The 15,648-nt window shown below is 65.1% G+C and overlaps 3 protein-coding genes across 7 annotated transcripts; 1 reads left to right on the top strand and 2 right to left on the bottom strand.

Moving 5' to 3' along the window:
- The first annotated feature begins 1,040 nt into the window (after positions 1–1,040).
- On the top strand, positions 1,041–3,037 carry LOC144247583 (advanced glycation end product-specific receptor-like). Of its 5 annotated transcripts, none has more exons than XM_085562245.1 (5): positions 1,041–1,225; positions 1,717–2,079; positions 2,406–2,429; positions 2,521–2,613; positions 2,795–3,037. In XM_085562245.1, the coding sequence occupies exons 1-5, from the start codon at positions 1,189–1,191 to the stop codon at positions 2,950–2,952; spliced, it is 675 nt and encodes a 224-aa protein (XP_085418371.1). In that variant the 5' UTR covers positions 1,041–1,188; the 3' UTR covers positions 2,953–3,037. The 5 variants fall into 5 exon arrangements, with proteins under 5 accessions (XP_085418371.1, XP_085418370.1, XP_085418368.1 ...); XM_085562244.1 differs by having other exon boundaries at positions 1,702–2,079; positions 2,409–2,429; positions 2,798–3,037; XM_085562242.1 differs by having other exon boundaries at positions 1,702–2,079; positions 2,409–2,429.
- A 589-nt stretch (positions 3,038–3,626) lies between these two features.
- Positions 3,627–7,765, bottom strand: SHD (Src homology 2 domain containing transforming protein D). The gene is made up of 6 exons (XM_077788842.2): positions 7,491–7,765; positions 6,831–6,915; positions 6,538–6,750; positions 6,066–6,204; positions 4,765–4,884; positions 3,627–4,009 (listed from the first exon to the last, which is right to left on the bottom strand). The coding sequence occupies exons 1-6, from the start codon at positions 7,692–7,694 to the stop codon at positions 3,823–3,825; spliced, it is 948 nt and encodes a 315-aa protein (XP_077644968.1). The 5' UTR covers positions 7,695–7,765; the 3' UTR covers positions 3,627–3,822.
- A 940-nt stretch (positions 7,766–8,705) lies between these two features.
- YJU2 (YJU2 splicing factor homolog) lies at positions 8,706–15,012 on the bottom strand. Its single transcript, XM_021546167.4, has 8 exons — positions 14,922–15,012; positions 14,144–14,244; positions 13,236–13,380; positions 12,431–12,565; positions 12,058–12,239; positions 11,520–11,640; positions 10,313–10,478; positions 8,706–9,453 (listed from the first exon to the last, which is right to left on the bottom strand). Exons 1-8 carry the CDS (start codon positions 14,943–14,945, stop codon positions 9,362–9,364), a joined length of 966 nt encoding a protein of 321 aa, XP_021401842.1. The 5' UTR covers positions 14,946–15,012; the 3' UTR covers positions 8,706–9,361.
- Between the last annotated feature and the right edge of the window lie 636 nt (positions 15,013–15,648).

The following is a 15,648-nucleotide window of genomic DNA, read 5'->3' as shown; positions in this document are numbered from 1 at the left end:
CGGGAGTTGTAGTCCCGGAGCGGCGGCGGCGGCGGCAGCGCCGGGCCGGGGCTGGGGGCGAGGGCAGGGGGAGGGACATTGTCACCCCGCGGGGGGGACACTGTCACGCTTCCCAGTCCAGGAATACGAACCCCCCCCCACCAAAGCCCACTCGTGGGGCAGGAGGGGTCCCCCTGCTCCAGGGGGATCAGAGGAAGTCCCCACGGGGCTCCTCCCGAGGCTGGAGTGGTGCCAGGATCAAGGTGGGACCTGAGGAGGTGCTGCCACTTGTCCTCAATTCGGATGGTGTCCCACATCACTGTCCTCAGTCATATCCTTGTCCCTATTCCTGTCCCCATCCCTGTCCAAATCCCTGTCTGCATCCCTGTCCAAATCCCTGTCCCCATCCCTCTCCAAATCCCTATCCTCAACCACATCCTTGTCCTAATTCCTATCCCCAACCCTGTCCCCATCCCTGTCCCCATCCCTGTCCCCAGCTGCATCATTGTCCCTATCCTTGTCCCCATCCCTGTCCAAATCCCTGTCCCCATCCCTGTCCAAATCCCTGTCCCCACTCATATCCTTGTCCCCATCCCTGTCCCCATCCCTCTCCAAATCCCTATCCTCAATCACATCCTTGTCCTAATTCCTATCCCCAACCCTGTCCCCATCCCTGTCCCCAGCTGCATCACTGTCCCTATCCTTGTCCCCATTCCTGTCCAAATCCCTGTCCCCAATCGCATCCTTATCCCCATCCCTGTCGCTATTCCAGCTCCTGTTCCTGTCCCCATCCCTTTCCCCTTTTCCCATCCCGCCATCCGCCCCATCCCTGCCCAAATCCCTATCCCAAATCACATCCTTGTCCTAATTCCTATCCCCATCCCTGTCCCTATTCCAGCTCCTGTTCCTGTCCCCATCCCTTTCCCCTTTTCCCATCCCGCCATCCGCCCCATCCCTGCCCAAATCCCCATCCCCACCCACGTCCCCCTCCCTGCCCCCGCCCTGGTCCCGCTCTCTGTCCCCGTCACCTCCCCCGTCCCACAGCCGCCGGAAGCCACAATGTCGCAGTGGGCTGGCCCGGGTGGCATCGCGGAGGGCCAGGAGGCTTTGGGGACAGCGGTGCTTTGGGGACAGGGGCAGTGCGGGCACTGGCACCGCCTGGGGACGCAGCCCCTCGGAGCGGGGGCTGCGCTGAGCCCGGAGCGGGGGATGTGGCGGCTCGGGGTCCTCATCCCCCTCCTTGGAGGTGAGCGGGGGACAAAGCTGGCGATGGGGACAGGGGGGACAGCACCTGGGACCCTGTGGGATTGGGGACAGGCCACCCAGGGGACGCTGTGGAGGGGGGTACGGGGCTCGGGCTGACCCCTGTGTGACAAATGGGGAGGGAGGGGACATCTGTCCTGAGGGGGAGACCAGAGAGGGGCTGGGGACACAGAGGGAGGGACAGACGTGGGGACAGAGGTGGGTGGCATGGCTGCAGCAGGGGGACAGGATGGAGCAGGTGAGGATGGATGGATGGGGGGACACGGGGAGGGGACAGGGAGGGGGGCAGACAGCGTCAGTGGGGACAGGAAGGCGGCAGTGGTGGGGGACAGGATGGGACGTGTGGTCAGAGGTGACAGGGGATACGTGGGCAGCGAGCCTGGAGTGTCCCTGTCCCCCACCCCACGGGTGTCCTGGGGCACCGTGGGGCTGGGGGTGCCATCCATCCCCCCACGACAGGGGCTGTCCCCACAGCGGGCACCCTGCGGGTGACCCAGCACCCGGGCGAGCTGCAGGTGACCACGGGTGGCACGGTGGCCCTGGGGTGCCAGGTGGAGGTGGCCGAGAGCGAGGCCCTGCTGCGGATGGAGTGGGTGAGGGCCGGGGTTTTTGGGGTGCTCTGTGCCACCCGCCTGCGCTTTGGCACCCCCCTGCCCCTGTTCCCCTGTCCCCACCGTGCCCCGGGGGCCCGGCTGGCCTGGCACCCCCCCCGGGCCACCCTCAGCCTCCCGCAGGTGCAGGGCAACGACAGCGGGCGCTACCTCTGCCGGGTGACCCTCGAGATCCCCCGGCACGGCTCCGCCACCGGCAACGGCACCGAGCTCCGCGTCACCCCCGGTACTGCCCGGGACAGCCCGGGACCGCCCGGGACGGCTCCGTGCGGGGAGGTGGCACCGCCGAGGGGCTCCGGGGGGATCACTGAGGGTCACCAGCAGGGTGGGTGGGGTCCCTTGGGTGGGTGGGGTCCCCTGGGGGAGGTTCCTGGGGGGTTTTGGGTGGCCACAGTAAGAAGGGACAGGGACGGGGACGGGGACGGGATGGGGACAGGGACAGGGAGGGGACAGGGGACAGGGGGACAGGGACGGGATAGGGACGGGACGGTGACGGGGACGGGGACAGGGACGGGGACAGGGACATCTCTGACTGCTCTCCCCTCCCGGCAGCAGCTCTTGGAGGACATCAGGCAGGTAACTGTGCCCCCGCTGTCCCTGCTGTCCCCTCCATCCCCGTGTCCGGTGTCCCCGGGGCCGGGGCTGACCCTGCTGGCTGTGCTTGCAGCGCTGTGCTGGGGGCTCCTGGGGGGCCTGGGGGGCACCGCCCTCCTCCTGGGGCTGGCACTGCTCGCCCACCGCTGCTGTCACAGGTGTCGAGGTAACTCTGTCCCCAAACTCCCCTCCCCAGTACCTCCTCACATCCTCCAAACACCCCCAAGCCCACCTGTACCGTGTTCCCCTAACCCCAAACCTCCCCTGCTCACCCCCCCACCGCCATCCCCTACTCAGGGCACTCCGTGTGCCCCCCGAGGGTTCTGGCTGACAGAAGTGACCCCCAGCAGGCGCTGTCCCCTCCGACACGGCCATCTACCTGAACGTGGTGTCCCTCTCGGCGCGGGACCCCGCGAAGCTGCCACCACCCCCCGAGCTGAAGATCAGCCCGTACCAGCGGGGGCTGCAGCGGGCACGGGGCCCCCCCGTGCCCCCCCGGCCCTGAGAGTGCCCGCTGTGCTTCACACCCTCCCCCAGGTCTGCCCTTCCTCAGGAAACCCCCAAAAAAGGTGTTTGGCAGCATCCTGTCACCCGGCTCAGCGTCCTCTGTGTCCCCCCCACCCCGTGCCATCCTGTGCCCCTCGTTGTCACTGTGCCCAAGGGGTGACAGCGGCCCCTGGAACCCCTCGTTTAGGGCAAGCCAGTCTGTTGTCCCCTGGCCTCTTCCTTGGTGGCACACGAGGGCTATGCTGGGGGTGGGAAGCAAGGGGGGGCAGTGCCACCAGCCCCTCACCATGTGGGTGACCCCAGGCAGTGCCAGCCCGTGCCGTGCCCGTGGCTGGGGGCACTCATCTCGACTCGCCCCCCTCCCAATCCTGGGGATCCTTCACGGTGGTGAGACCAGGGTGGGACAGCAGTGGCAGTGCCATCACCTTGTCCTGCTTTCCCCAGGGACACCAGAGTTGGGCACCAAGATGCACCAAAGACACCCATTCCTGTCCCTGTTCCCATCCCCACCCACACCTCCATCCATATCCTCATCCCCATCCCACCTCCATCCCATTCCTGTCCCCATCCCCATCCCCATCCCCATCCCATCCCATCCCATCCCATCCCATCCCATCCCATCCCATCCCATCCCATCCCATCCCATCCCATCCCATCCCATCCCATCCCATCCCTTTCTTCCCCCGTCCCCATTTCAGTCCCCATCTCTGTCCCCATCCCTGTCCCCAATCCCCCCATCCGCATCCCAAGAACTCCTCCCCGCATCCCCACCCCTCAAAATCCCGTCCCCAAATCCCCCGTGGAGGCACCACAGCGTCACCACCCCGATGTGCCACGGCGGCTTTAATGGGGCGGGGGTCCCGGGGGGTCACAGGGGCTGCACGGCCACGGGGTAGAGCAGGGACAGGTGGCGGGCACCGCGCACGGGCAGCGCCCGGGCCGTGTAGTGCCCCACGGCCGCCGGAACCGACGGGAAGGCGGCCCCGGCCCGGCCCAGCGTGAAGTGCTGCTCCCGGGTCCGCGTCAGCTTCACGTGCACGAAACCCTGGCTGCTCCTGCGGGACGGACGGGAAATGAGGCACGGGAACCGGGATGGGATCCATGGGATGGGATCCATGGCATGGGATGGGATCCATGGGATGGGATCCATGGTATGGGATGGGATGGGATCCGTGGGATGGGATGGGATCCATGGGATGGGATGGGATCCGTGGGATGGGATGGGATCCATGGGATCCATGAGATGGGATCCATGGGATCCATGGGATGGGATCCATGGGATCCATGGGATGGGATCCATGGTATGGGATGGGATGGGATGGGATCCGTGGGATGGGATGGGATGGGATGGGATCCATGGTATGGGATGGGATCCATGGGATGGGATGGGAATGAGGATGAGGACAGGAATGAGGAGCAGGTTGGAGGCTCAGACAGGGAGGTGGACAAGGATAGGATTAGGGATGGGGATAGGGTGGAGGACACCTGGGATGGGAATAGGAGTGGGAAGAGGGACTGGGAATAGGGCTGAGGACTGGCATGGAGATTGAGGCTCACATGTGGACAGCAGTGGGGATGAGGACAGTAATGGGGACCCCATCCAGAGCAGAGGCAGGGGGTGGCACTGCCCCAGCTGAGGGATCCCGGGTCACCTCCAGCCTGTCCCACGCATGGCGACGTGCCAGCACATCCCCACAGACGCCGGGACAGCCAAACGTGGCACCACCCTGATCCAACCCCACACCACCAGCCTGGCACGGCCTCCCTGGCAGGGCCGGGCCCGGGGCTGTGCCCGTGTGCCCACGCTCACCTGAGGGACAGCGAGTAGTCGTCGGGGCTGGTCTCGCAGTCCCGCACCAGGAAGCTGCCCTCGCGGCACAGCGCCAGCAGCGTCTCGGCGCCCGCCCGCCCGATGGGGCCGTGGTACCACCTGGGCACAGCGGGGTCACACGGGCACCCCCTGTGCCACGGGGGGACCCTCCTGGCTGCTCGGACCCATCAGCAATGCGGGGCACCCGCTGCGGCTTGGGGAACCCCCACACCCCACAGGGACCCCCTGTGCCATGGGGCACCTTCCACGTCATGGAGGCAGTCAGGGCGTTGGCACCCAGGGGAGTCGGAGGGGCAACCATGCCATGGGGCACCCAACCACGCCATGGGGCACCCAACCACGCCATGGGGCATCCAACCATGCCATGGGGCACCCAACCACGCCATGGGGCACCCAACCATGCCATGGAGCACCCAACTATGCCATGGAGCACCCAACCACGCCATGGGGCATCCAACCATGCCATGGGGCACCCAACCACGCCATGGGGGACCCAACCATGCCATGGGGCACCCAACCACGCCATGGGGCATCCAACCATGCCATGGGGCACCCAACCACGCCATGGGGCACCCAACCATGCCATGGAGCACCCAACTATGCCATGGAGCACCCAACCACGCCATGGGGCATCCAACCATGCCATGGGGCACCCAACCACGCCATGGGGGACCCAACCATGCCATGGGGCACCCAACCACGCCATGGGGCATCCAACCATGCCATGGGGCACCCAACCACGCCATGGGGCATCCAACCATGCCATGGAGCACCCAACCACGCCATGGGGGACCCAACCACGCCATGGGGCATCCAACCATGCCATGGGGCACCCAACCACGCCATGGAGCACCCAACCATGCCATGGAGCACCCAACCACGTCATGGGGCACCCAACCACGCCATGGGGCACCCAACCACGCCATGGGGCACAATAATGCACCATGGGGGACCCAACCATGCCATGGGTCATCCAAGCATCCTATGGGGCACCCAGACACTCCATGGGCACCCAACCACGCCATGGGGTACCCAAACACACCATGGGCCACACATCCATGCCATGGGGCACTCAAGACCCTGTGGAGCACCCAACCCCACGGGGATTCACCCAGGACATGGGGCCCTCCACACCCCCTGGGGACCCATCCATGTCAAAGAGCCCTTGACCCCACAAGGACCCACCCGTGGGGACCTCCTCTGCCCCAGGTTTGCCCCCGTGCCACGCCGCGTGACCGGGATGCTGGTGGTGCCACCCCACGGGATGCCCCCAGACTCACGCCTGCTTCTCCAGGGGCAGCGAGGTGTCCACGTGCCTGGGGCTGGGGGGACAGCCGGGCCGGGGGCCGCCGGGGGCCCGGGGGGAGCGTGGCACCTGCCGGGACAGGCTGGGGGAGCGCTCAGGGCTCTCAAACTGCACTGCAGGGACAAAGGGGTGTCACCCACCCACCCTGCCCGCCTCCTCTCAGTGCCACCAAGGAGTGACCCAGAGGTGGCCCTGCCCTGCTGTGGTGTCCCGTTGCTGGGGCCAGGAGTGCTTTGGGGGGTACCCACAGGGGTGGCAGGGGTGAGAGCTGCACCCACCAGGGGATATGGGGGGGACCCCAGGGTGCTGGGGATGCTGAGGGCCAGGACTGATACCCATGGAAGCTGCGGGATGTAGGGCTGGGGGACCCTGGGGTGGTTCCCACAAGGAGGAGGGAGCCAGGAGTGGCACCCATGGGATTTGAGGTGGCACCCGGGGACTGTCACCTGCGAACGCCCGTGAGATGTGATCCTTCTTCCACTCCCAGGGCTGGTCGTACTCGTCGGCCGGGCGCTCATCGTCGCGGGGGAGGCGGCTCTCCCGGGCCGGGGGTCCCCCCGGGCTGTCCCCGGCCGTGTCCCACTCCTCGGAGGGGGTGTCGTAGAGTTGGGGACCCCGGCGCGGCCGCACCCGCCGGCCCTCGCCCTGCCGCGGGCACCCTGGGGATGGGGAACGGGGCGGTGGGAGGCGCCCGGGACCCCCGCGGGGGGCTGGGGGTGCCCGGGGTGTCACCACCCACCTGTGGCCTCCTCGTCGCAGCCGCCCTCGGGCGCCGAGTCCTGCTCCCCCTCGAAGGGCTCGGAGTACTCGCTCTCACCTGGGCCCTGCGGGGAGGGCTCCGGGTGGGACGGGACCCCCACTGTGCCCCCCGCAGCCCCCCGGTCCCTGGGTGCCCTCCCGGGACCCTTGGGGCTCCCACATCCCCGACAGGGGTGTCCCCAGCGCCGTCCCCGCTCCCGCCCACCGGGTCCCTTTGTCCCCCAACCCCTCTCCCCTTCCCCCTCTCCCAGTGACTCCAACGTCCCCAGGCGCCCCCCAGTTCCCTCTCCCAGTGACCCCAGTTCCCTCTCCCAGTGACCCCAGCTCCTCCCTGGCTGCCCCTCTGCCCCCTCGACCCCTTGGCTCTCCCCGGTTCCCCATCCCCGCTTTCCCGGCCGCTCTCGGCCCCCACCCCCGTTCCCCATCTCCCCCCATCCCCTCCGCTCCCCAGACCCCCCCGTTCTCCCCGCTGCCCCGTTAACACCTGCCCGACCCCCCGTTCCTCCCGCTCCCGCTGCCCCCCGTTCCCCTTGCCCAGCCCCCCACCCGCTGCCCCCCTGTACCCCTCGGTCCCTCCCCGCCGCTCCCGCCCGGTGCCCCCGGTACCCGCCGGTGCCCTCCCGGTGCCCCCCGCCCGTACCTGCTGCAGGCGGCGGGGGCCGCCCCCCGGCCCCGCGCCCCCCACCCGCACGAGGCGGCGGCGCGGGGAGGCGGCGGGGCCGCGGAGCGCGGCTCCGGGGGCGGCGGCGGGGGGACCCCCGGGACCGCTGTAGTCGGGCTGGGGCGGGCGCGGGGGGGAGCGCCGGGCCCCCCGGCCCAGGTACTCCCGGAGCCACTTGGCCATGGCGGGGAGCGGCACCGGGACCACCGGGACCCAGCGGCACCGGGACCCGCCGGGACCCCCCCCGCCGCCGCCGCCGCCGCCGCCGCCGCCGCCGGAGCCGCTTTGTGTCGCCGCCGCGCGCGGCGCGGACCGGAGCCCCCGATCCCCCCCCGATCCCCCGCCTCGCCGGGGGCACCGGCACGGGGGGGGCGAGACCACCGAGGGGACACCGGCAGGGACAGCGAGGGCGACACGGCGGGACCCCGCGGGGCTCATCCCCCCCCCCGGGTGGCGGGGGGCACCGGGACCCCCAAGTGACACCGGGCGGCCCCTCCCCGTGTGACAGCGGGGGAAGCGGGGGTCACCGGGACCCCCAGACCCCGGCGATGGGATCCCCTCCTGTCACGGGGCTGGGGGCTGCAGGGTTTTTGGGGGAATAAGGACCCCCCCCAGCTCTGTCACCCACGCCGGGGAGCTCGTCCTGGGGGGCACGGGGGGCTCTGCTCCCCCTCTGCCGCGCGGTTTAGGGGAGCTCAGACACCACACTGGGGGCAGGAGGTTGGCAGCCCCCCAGTCCCCTCCTGGCATTGTCTGTCCCCAGAACAAAGGTCCCTCTTGGGGTCCCTCTCGGGGTCCCACCTGGTGCTGGGGGGTGGTGACAGCTGGGCAGTGTGGGGGACACATCTGGGAGGACGCGGCCAGAGACCCCCCCCTCGGGCCCCCCCAGTCCCGGGCTGAGCCCAGTGGCCAGCATTAATATTTGAAGAGGCTAATTAAGGCATGTGCACAGAATACTAATTGGGACAGGGGGCTGCCCTTCTGCCCAGCTCTCCCAGATGCCCCAGAGCCCACCCCCCCACCCCCCCTCTGTGAGGGTGTTAATTAGCTGCTCAGCAATTAGAAGTGGGTGCCTTGATGAGGGGGAAGTTCATGGCCGTGGGTGAGGAGAGCCGTGCTTGGGGTGGGTGGGCACTGGGGGGGTCCCTGGGGCAGGATCCGACAGTGCCCACGTACAAATCACTCTCTGGAAGATGAAGCTCTGATCTGGCTCTGCCAGATCCCGTTTATTCCGGACTTGTGGCTGCTGGAGCCCAGCAGGCTCAGAACGGCGGGGAGGGATTTGTCCCTGATTTGTGGGGGACATCTGGGGGGCTGGTGGTGGCAGGACAGCCCCGTCCCCGCAGTGAGGGGCTGCAGGAGCCCCCTGGGTGTGTGCAAAGGTGGCATCTGAGACACCCCGGCACAGAACCAGCTGGTGGTGAAGTGAAGGAGGGGGGGCTGAGTGCCCACCTACCCCTGCACCCCGGTGGGAAGGACAGCTCCAAGGTCCCCCTCCCCGCTGGGGGCAAACAGGACACCCTAAACCCGCCCTAAACCCGACCTGGGCACGATCACTGCAGGGCTGGGGGCAGTGGCACCCCCAGAATGGACACACCAGAGTCCTGTCCAGCCCTGGCACTTCCCAACACATCCTGGGAGCAGGGCTGGGACACAGCAGGCATGCTGCTGGGGGTTCCTGCTGCAGGGAAAACACCTTCCCTGTGCTGCTGCTGCACGGCAGGACATGGCAGCAGCAGTGGCCGGGATCCCCGGGCCCCTGGCTGTGCTGCCAGCTCGGTGTGGGGCTGCAGGAGCAGCAGGGAGGGGGGACAGTCCCATCCCTGCCCTGTCCCTGCCCTGCTGGCTCCTCAGTCGCTGGTGCTGTCCTCACTGTCTGTGTAGGCTCCCAACAAGCCCAGCGAGGACGTGGCTGCTGCTGCTGCTGCTGCTGGAAGCGAGCCTGGAAGAGGAGGGAGGGAGGGAGGGAGAGGATCTGGTCAGGTCCAGCCTCCCCAGGGCAATTCCCAGTGTTGGGAACACCAGCCTGGCTGGTTGCTCACAGAGTGGAGCCTCATCCCTGGATGGACCCTGAGGTCAGAGAGGATAAATCAGGTGGATAAAAACCTCCTGCACCCCTCTGCAGGAAGCACCAAGGTCTGGGACCACCCCCCTTTTCCCTCCACAGCCCCCTGGCATATTCCAGACCCTGGAAAGGGGGAGAGGAGCCAGCTCTGGGCTCCCACCAGCCCAGTCCTTGCGACAGCAGCCAGGAGCAGGTGGCTGGGGAAGGGAAAAGGGGACACCTCCAAGAGCTGCCCCTTCCCAGGGGTCCCCCGAGGGCAGGAGGATTCACTAATCCAAAGGCTTAGGCTCAACCAGCCCAGAGCAAATCCATTCCTTGTGTCCTTCCCCAAACCCATGGATCCCCTGGCTTGCTGGGCAGCTCACTGAGGTGCTGGAAAGCCTTCCAGCTTGTTTTGTGCTCCTTAAAGCTTCCCCGCTCCAGCAGCTGGGCAGGATTTATCACCAGACCCCAAACCAAAGCAGTTCTCCTGCTGTTCCACCCCTATCGAGCTGTTGTGTCGTTCCCAGGGCTGTATCTGCTGTTTTGAAGCTCCTGGCCCTGCCAATCTGTCCCCAAGGCCGTGGCTGAGAGCCAAGAGCCGGGAAGGAGCCTCACCTTCACCAGGAAGCTCCTGGAAACGGGGACAACCCCCTGCTCTCACACCAACCCCCAGGGCCCCCAGGCTCTGAGCACGGAGCCAAATCCCACCCGGGAGCTGCCAGAGCCCCTCCAGGGCCCAGCCCGGGGCAGGTACCGGTGTTGGCCGTGGTGCCTTGGGTTTCCATCCCATTATCCAGGGCAGGATCTGGCTTCTGCTTCCTGCGGGCCACCAGCCCGGCCAGCTGGGCCTTGGTGCTGAGCTTGCCCACGCTGCGCTCCCAGCTCTCCGTCCTCGGCTTCTTGCTCTGGGGCTGGGGGTCCTGCAGGGCACAGCCAGGGTCAGGGGGCTCCAGCTTGGAGGGGACATGGGGGGGACTGGGGATAAAACCAGCAGGGACACGAGGAGAGGGGCCTGAGGGGGAGTTCTGCCCCTGCAGGGCTGGCACAGGCCGGACAAACAGGGATGTGGATCTGCAAAGCTGCCCCTGGAGATCCATGTCCCACTGCCAGAGGCCTTAGGATGGCCCTGGGGTGCTGAGGAGGCAGAGAAAACAATCCCAGCATGGTTTGGCTTGAAAGGACCTTAAAGCCCATCCAGTCCCACCTTTCACTATCCCAGATTACTCCAAGGCCTGTCCAACCTGACCTTGCACACTTCCAGCCACAACTTCTCTGGGCAATCTATTCCAAAGTCCCCTTAAATCCCATCCAACCCTCCCCTGCCATTCCAGACCATCCCCCCGTGTCCTATCCCTCCCTGCCTGGATAAAAGTTGTTTTCCCTCTGTTTTATCAGCTCCTTTCAAGGCCACTGAGCAGCCCTGGGGCTGCAGCAGCCCTGGCAGCGCCGGGTGCCCGCAGGTGGCCCAGCCATGGAACCCGAGTGCCCTGGGCACAGGGATTAGTGCCAGGCCAGGGACCACAGCTGGGATTAACCCAGCTTTGATCCAGCCCAGCAGACACGGGGCCCTGGGGCAGGGATTGACAGGGGCAGAGGGCAGGGCTGTTTGTTGGGATAATCCCTCCCTCCAGGCCGGGCTCTGGGAGCTCTTTTGTTCTGCCTGAATCCAAAGCACAGCCCAGGGAGAGGCCGGCCCAGCCTGAAGCAGCAGCAGCAGGGCCCAGCAGAGCTCGTTCTTGACGAGGAAAGGAGGATGGGATCAGCTCCATCCCTGCCTTTGTCACAGCCTGAAATCCCCAAGTGACCCCTGGCTGCTCTCAGCACAGGGACACGGCCTTTGGGAGCTGCTCAGGCGTGACACGAGCCCACTGTCACCCGGAGCAGGGACACAACGGGCACACACAGCTCCAGGACAGAGCTCTGGAGCTGGGGAAGGGCTGGGCAGGCTGTGCCTCTCTCACCTCCTGCAGGATGTCCGTGGGTTTCGTCTGGGCCGTGGGGTTGGGGCGGGGTTTCGCCGCTTCCTCGTCAGAGTCGGAATCCACCAGGAGCCGGCGGTTCTGGGCCTGTTCCAGCATGGCCCTGCTGGGACACAGGAGGGTTGGAGCTGGATCCATCCCACTGCCAGGCCCTGCTCGCTCCAGGGGAGCTGGGGCCAGCAGCAGAGCCTCGGGATCCCCCTTTCCAGGGGGTTCTCTGGGATCAGGTTCCATCCTGAGGGGTGGGAGCACTGGGGTTTGGAGCTTCACCCCAGAGCAGAAACTGGGTCCATGTGAGGGCCCTTCCCAGGGGAATGGACCCTCCCACAGCAGCCCAGATCCCACAGAATCCCAGCTTGGTTGGCTTGGAGGGACCTTCCACTCCTTCTCCCTGGACACTTTGCCAGGACAGGCTGGGATCTCCTCCCACCTCCCAAATCCTGGTAACTCAGCCTCCCTCTCTCAGCACAGCCCGGGCCCAGCCTGGCTCATCCCACTCGAGCTCCTCCAGCCCCCTCACTTCATCTCCTGCTCGTCCTCCTCCTGCTCCTTGCGCCTCTGCTCCTCCTCCAGCTCCTTGTACTGCTTCAGCATGGCTTCAAAATCCACGTTGGCCTGGCGCTGGTTGAGCTCCTTCAGCTCCTGCAGGTTCTCCAGGACCTCCATCTCCAGCTTGGAGTCCTTGGTTCGGTTCTCCAGGACCTGGGTGGGATAAGTTGGGATATTTGAGCTGACAGGAGCTTCCAACACCTCCCCATGCTGGATGAAGCACAAGAGGACCCTCCTCATCCTCATTTTTGGGTAGGACAGGAAAATCTGAATGGCTACAAAGTCACTGCTGCGGCTGGGGAGAGTCAGGCAGAGTGGGAGAGGTTTTCCTGCAGCGCTTGTACCTTCATGGGATTGTTGAGTTCCTCCTCTTCCCTCTCCTTCTGCATCCTCTTCTCCTCCTCCTCCAGGAGCTTCTCTGCCTGGAAATTCCTGGTGGCGCCGTGCTCCATGGTGTAATCCGTGTTCTCAGGGTCTGTCTGAGAGGGGAACAGCAGGAAAACCACAGTGGGTGGGGATCCTGCTCCAGCCTGTGGGAGTCCAGAGCTTCCCCCTGGCTGCCCTGGGAGCCTGGCAGGGGTCAGGAACCCCCCTGGACAGAGCCCCCAGAGACACTGGCTGTGATCTCTGCCCATGGAAAAGAGTTTTCAATCTTACAGGATGAATTACCAGCTCTGAGGGTTTGATATCAGTAATAATTAAGTGTGGCATGGGTGCAAAAGTAAAATTTTAGGATTCTAGATAAGGGGTCCAAAGGGGACAAGATGGAGGAAATTGGGTATACCTTGTCCTGATCTCCACCTCACCACCCTGGGGGGAAAAAAAAAACCTCCTGATCTCCACCCTGAGGCAAAAAAAAACTTCTCCTGATCTCCACCTCACCACCCTGAGGCAAAAAAACCCTTCTCTTTATCTCCACCCTGGGGGGAAAATACTTCTCCTGATCTCCACCTCACCACCCTGGGGGGAAAAAAAAAACCTTCTCCTGATCTTCACCCTGGGGGGACAAAACCTCCTGATCTCCACCCTGGGGGAACCAAACCTCCGGATCTCCACCCCAGCAGCCTGGCACAGCTCCAGCTGTTCCCAGGGCTCCACCCCAAGCTCCTGCAAGGCAGGGAGAGGCTGGAACTGTGGGGCCAGGCTGACCTTGAAGGTGATCTCTGCCAGGCAGCGCGTGCACTTGATGTAGAAGCGGAAGATGGGCAGCCCCAGGTAGGACTCGTTCTGCACCGTCTCCTTGCGGGCGTTGAACTTCTTGCCCTTGTAGATGTACTCCCCACACGTCTTGCACCTGGCCAAGGGCAGGGCAAAGGCCCAGGGCATGTCAGAAAAACAGGGAATGAGCACCAGCAGCAGCCCAGCTGGCTTCTTCTATCAGGTGGGTTTTGCTGCTGGAAATTTAGGGGGTGACCAAGCTCAAAATCGGGGAATCGTGGGTTGGTTTGGTTTGGTAGGGAGCTGAAATCCCACCCAGTGCCAGCCCTGCCATGGCAGGGACACCTCACAGTGTGCCAGGCTCCTCCAGCCCAGCCTTGGCACTGCCAGGGATGCAGGGGCAGCCACGGCTGCTCTGGGAGTTCTATCCCAGCCTCCAAGGCAGGAATTCCATCCCAAAATCCCAGCCATCCTTGTGGGACGCCATTCCCTGTGTCCTGTCTCTTGTCCCTGGTCTCTCTCCAGCCTTCCTGTGGGGTCCTGGAAGGAAACCACCCCTACCCAGCACCTCCTGCCCTCCCTCAGCCCCTCCCTTGCCCTGGAGGCACCAGAGGCAACATCTGCAGCCAACATCTGGCCCCCCCTAAGGAGATTCCTCCTTCCTTCAGCTGCCTCCAGGTGTTCCAGCCCAGTGGAGCGTCCCTGCCCATGGCACTGGGGGGCTTGGTGACCCCCAGCCCATCCTAGAAGTGACCCCACTGTTCCAGGAGTGACCCCACTGTTCCATGAGTGATCCCATTATTCCATGAGTGATCCCACGGTTCCATGCGTGACCCCATTATTCCAGGAGTGACCCCACAGCTCCAGGAGTGCCCCCGTGGCTCCAGAGCTGCTCTCACCTCATGTTGAAGGGGGCCATGAGCCTCACCACGTACTGCCGGTCCTTCGGGAGCTTCAGCTTCGGGATCTTGGCCGGATCGAAGTCCGGGGGGTAATATTTCTGTGGGGAGAGAAGATTTGGGAATTATGGGAATAGTTCTATGGGGAGAGAGAAGATTTGGGAATATTTCTATGGGGAGAGAAGATTTGGGAATTCTGGCAATATTTCTACAGCGAGAGAGCAGACTTGGGAATGTTTCTATGGAGAGAAGATTTGGGAATTCTGGGACTATTTCTATGGAGAGAGAAAAGTTTTGGGAATGTTTCTATGGAGAGTGAGCAAGTTTGGGAATTCTGGCAATATTTCTATGGAGAAGGAGAAGATTTAATAATGTTTCCATGGACCGAGAGCAGATTTGGGAATTCTGGAGCACCGGGAATCTTCTCACTCCGCACAGCTCCGGCAGGAGGCTGCAGCCAGGTAGGGCTCGGGAACAGCGACAGGATGAGAGGAAGCGGCCCCGGGGGAGGTTTAAATGGGAGGCTGGGAGAATTCCCTCACGGAAAGGCCTGTTAAAGCCTGGAACGATCTGCCCTGGAGCCTCCATCCCTGGAGGTGCCCAAGGACGGCCGGGACGGGCACTCGGTGCTCTGCGCTGGTGGCGAGGCGGGCACCGGGCACAGCCGAGACTGATCCCGGGAGCGACTCCTGAGCCAACGGGGACCGCCGCAGCGGCCTCGGGGAGCCCTCCCCTGGCGCAGCCCGGCCCCCTCGGCGGGGATGCCTCTCCGACTCACGTTGAGCACTTTCCGTTCCGACATCGCTGCGGCTTCTCCCGACCGCCGGTGCCGCCGGTGCCGCCGCCGCTGCCCCCGCGCCGCTTCCGGGCGTGGCCCCGCCCCCTCCGCCGCTCATTGGCGCAGCGAGCCGCTGCCTCCCCGTTCCTCGCGTGTTATTGGCTAATCGAGCTGTCTGTCAACAGAAGAGCCCACGGCGGTTGTACAACCCAGCCAAGAGTCCGCCGGAGAGCCGCGGCCTCACAGGGGGTTCCGCATCTTCTTGGCTCCTGGCTGTGCTCCGGCTCCGGCTGGGGAACGCCGGAGCTGCGACCCGGGGCTGGGAAAACTCGGCTTCCTCACAGCACCATGGGATGGGGCCCCGGCCTCCCCTATGTCCCAATGACACATATTCATAATGTAGATAAAAATCACCAAACAGTCTGTTTGTGCTTAAAGTGTCACTTTCTTTCTAAAAACTGAGGACTCGGAGTCATTTTGAGTTTGCAGCTGGTTTTATTCCGCTCACTCCACTGAGCACGCGCAGCCCGTGGCAGCCATGCTGTACGGCACCGCCGCACTACGCATGCGCCGTTGCTATTGCCGCCATTCCGTACGCACCTCCCACAGCCTGAGCCGCCAGCGCCGGCATTCCCAGGTGCCGCTGCCGCCAGCCCCGCCCGCACCTCGTGACCGCAGCCCTGCGCATTCTCAGACCCCCACTCCCCGCTGCTACCTGCCCTTCCCG

Source organism: Lonchura striata, chromosome 28 (genome assembly GCF_050655825.1).
Source record: "Lonchura striata isolate lonStrDom1 chromosome 28, ASM5065582v1, whole genome shotgun sequence".
Classification (NCBI taxonomy): Eukaryota; Metazoa; Chordata; class Aves; order Passeriformes; family Estrildidae; genus Lonchura; species Lonchura striata.
Note: the sequence above shows the minus strand (reverse complement) of the source record. Positions and strands in the feature narration are given on the sequence as shown.

What these genes read in the sequence shown, in the direction of transcription:
- SHD (XM_077788842.2), bottom strand. Translation starts at nt 7,694, where the DNA reads ATGGCCAAGTGGCTCCGGGAGTACCTGGGCCGGGGGGCCCGGCGCTCC. An exon ending in GCCCCCGCCGCCTGCAGCAG is followed by an intron (nt 6,916 to 7,490) that starts GTACGGGCGGGG and finishes CCCTCCCCGCAG; the next exon opens with GGCCCAGGTGAGAGCGAGTA. An exon ending in CATCTCACGGGCGTTCGCAG is followed by an intron (nt 6,205 to 6,537) that starts GTGACAGTCCCC and finishes TTGTCCCTGCAG; the next exon opens with TGCAGTTTGAGAGCCCTGAG.
- LOC144247583 (XM_085562241.1), top strand. Translation starts at nt 1,189, where the DNA reads ATGTGGCGGCTCGGGGTCCTCATCCCCCTCCTTGGAG. An exon ending in TCTTGGAGGACATCAGGCAG is followed by an intron (nt 2,430 to 2,520) that starts GTAACTGTGCCC and finishes CTGTGCTTGCAG; the next exon opens with CGCTGTGCTGGGGGCTCCTG. An exon ending in CTGCTGTCACAGGTGTCGAG is followed by an intron (nt 2,614 to 2,794) that starts GTAACTCTGTCC and finishes AGTGACCCCCAG; the next exon opens with CAGGCGCTGTCCCCTCCGAC.
- YJU2 (XM_021546167.4), bottom strand. Translation starts at nt 14,945, where the DNA reads ATGTCGGAACGGAAAGTGCTCAAC. An exon ending in CCACGGACATCCTGCAGGAG is followed by an intron (nt 10,479 to 11,519) that starts GTGAGAGAGGCA and finishes TGTGCCCTGCAG; the next exon opens with GACCCCCAGCCCCAGAGCAA. An exon ending in AGGCACCACGGCCAACACCG is followed by an intron (nt 9,454 to 10,312) that starts GTACCTGCCCCG and finishes CTCCTCTTCCAG; the next exon opens with GCTCGCTTCCAGCAGCAGCA.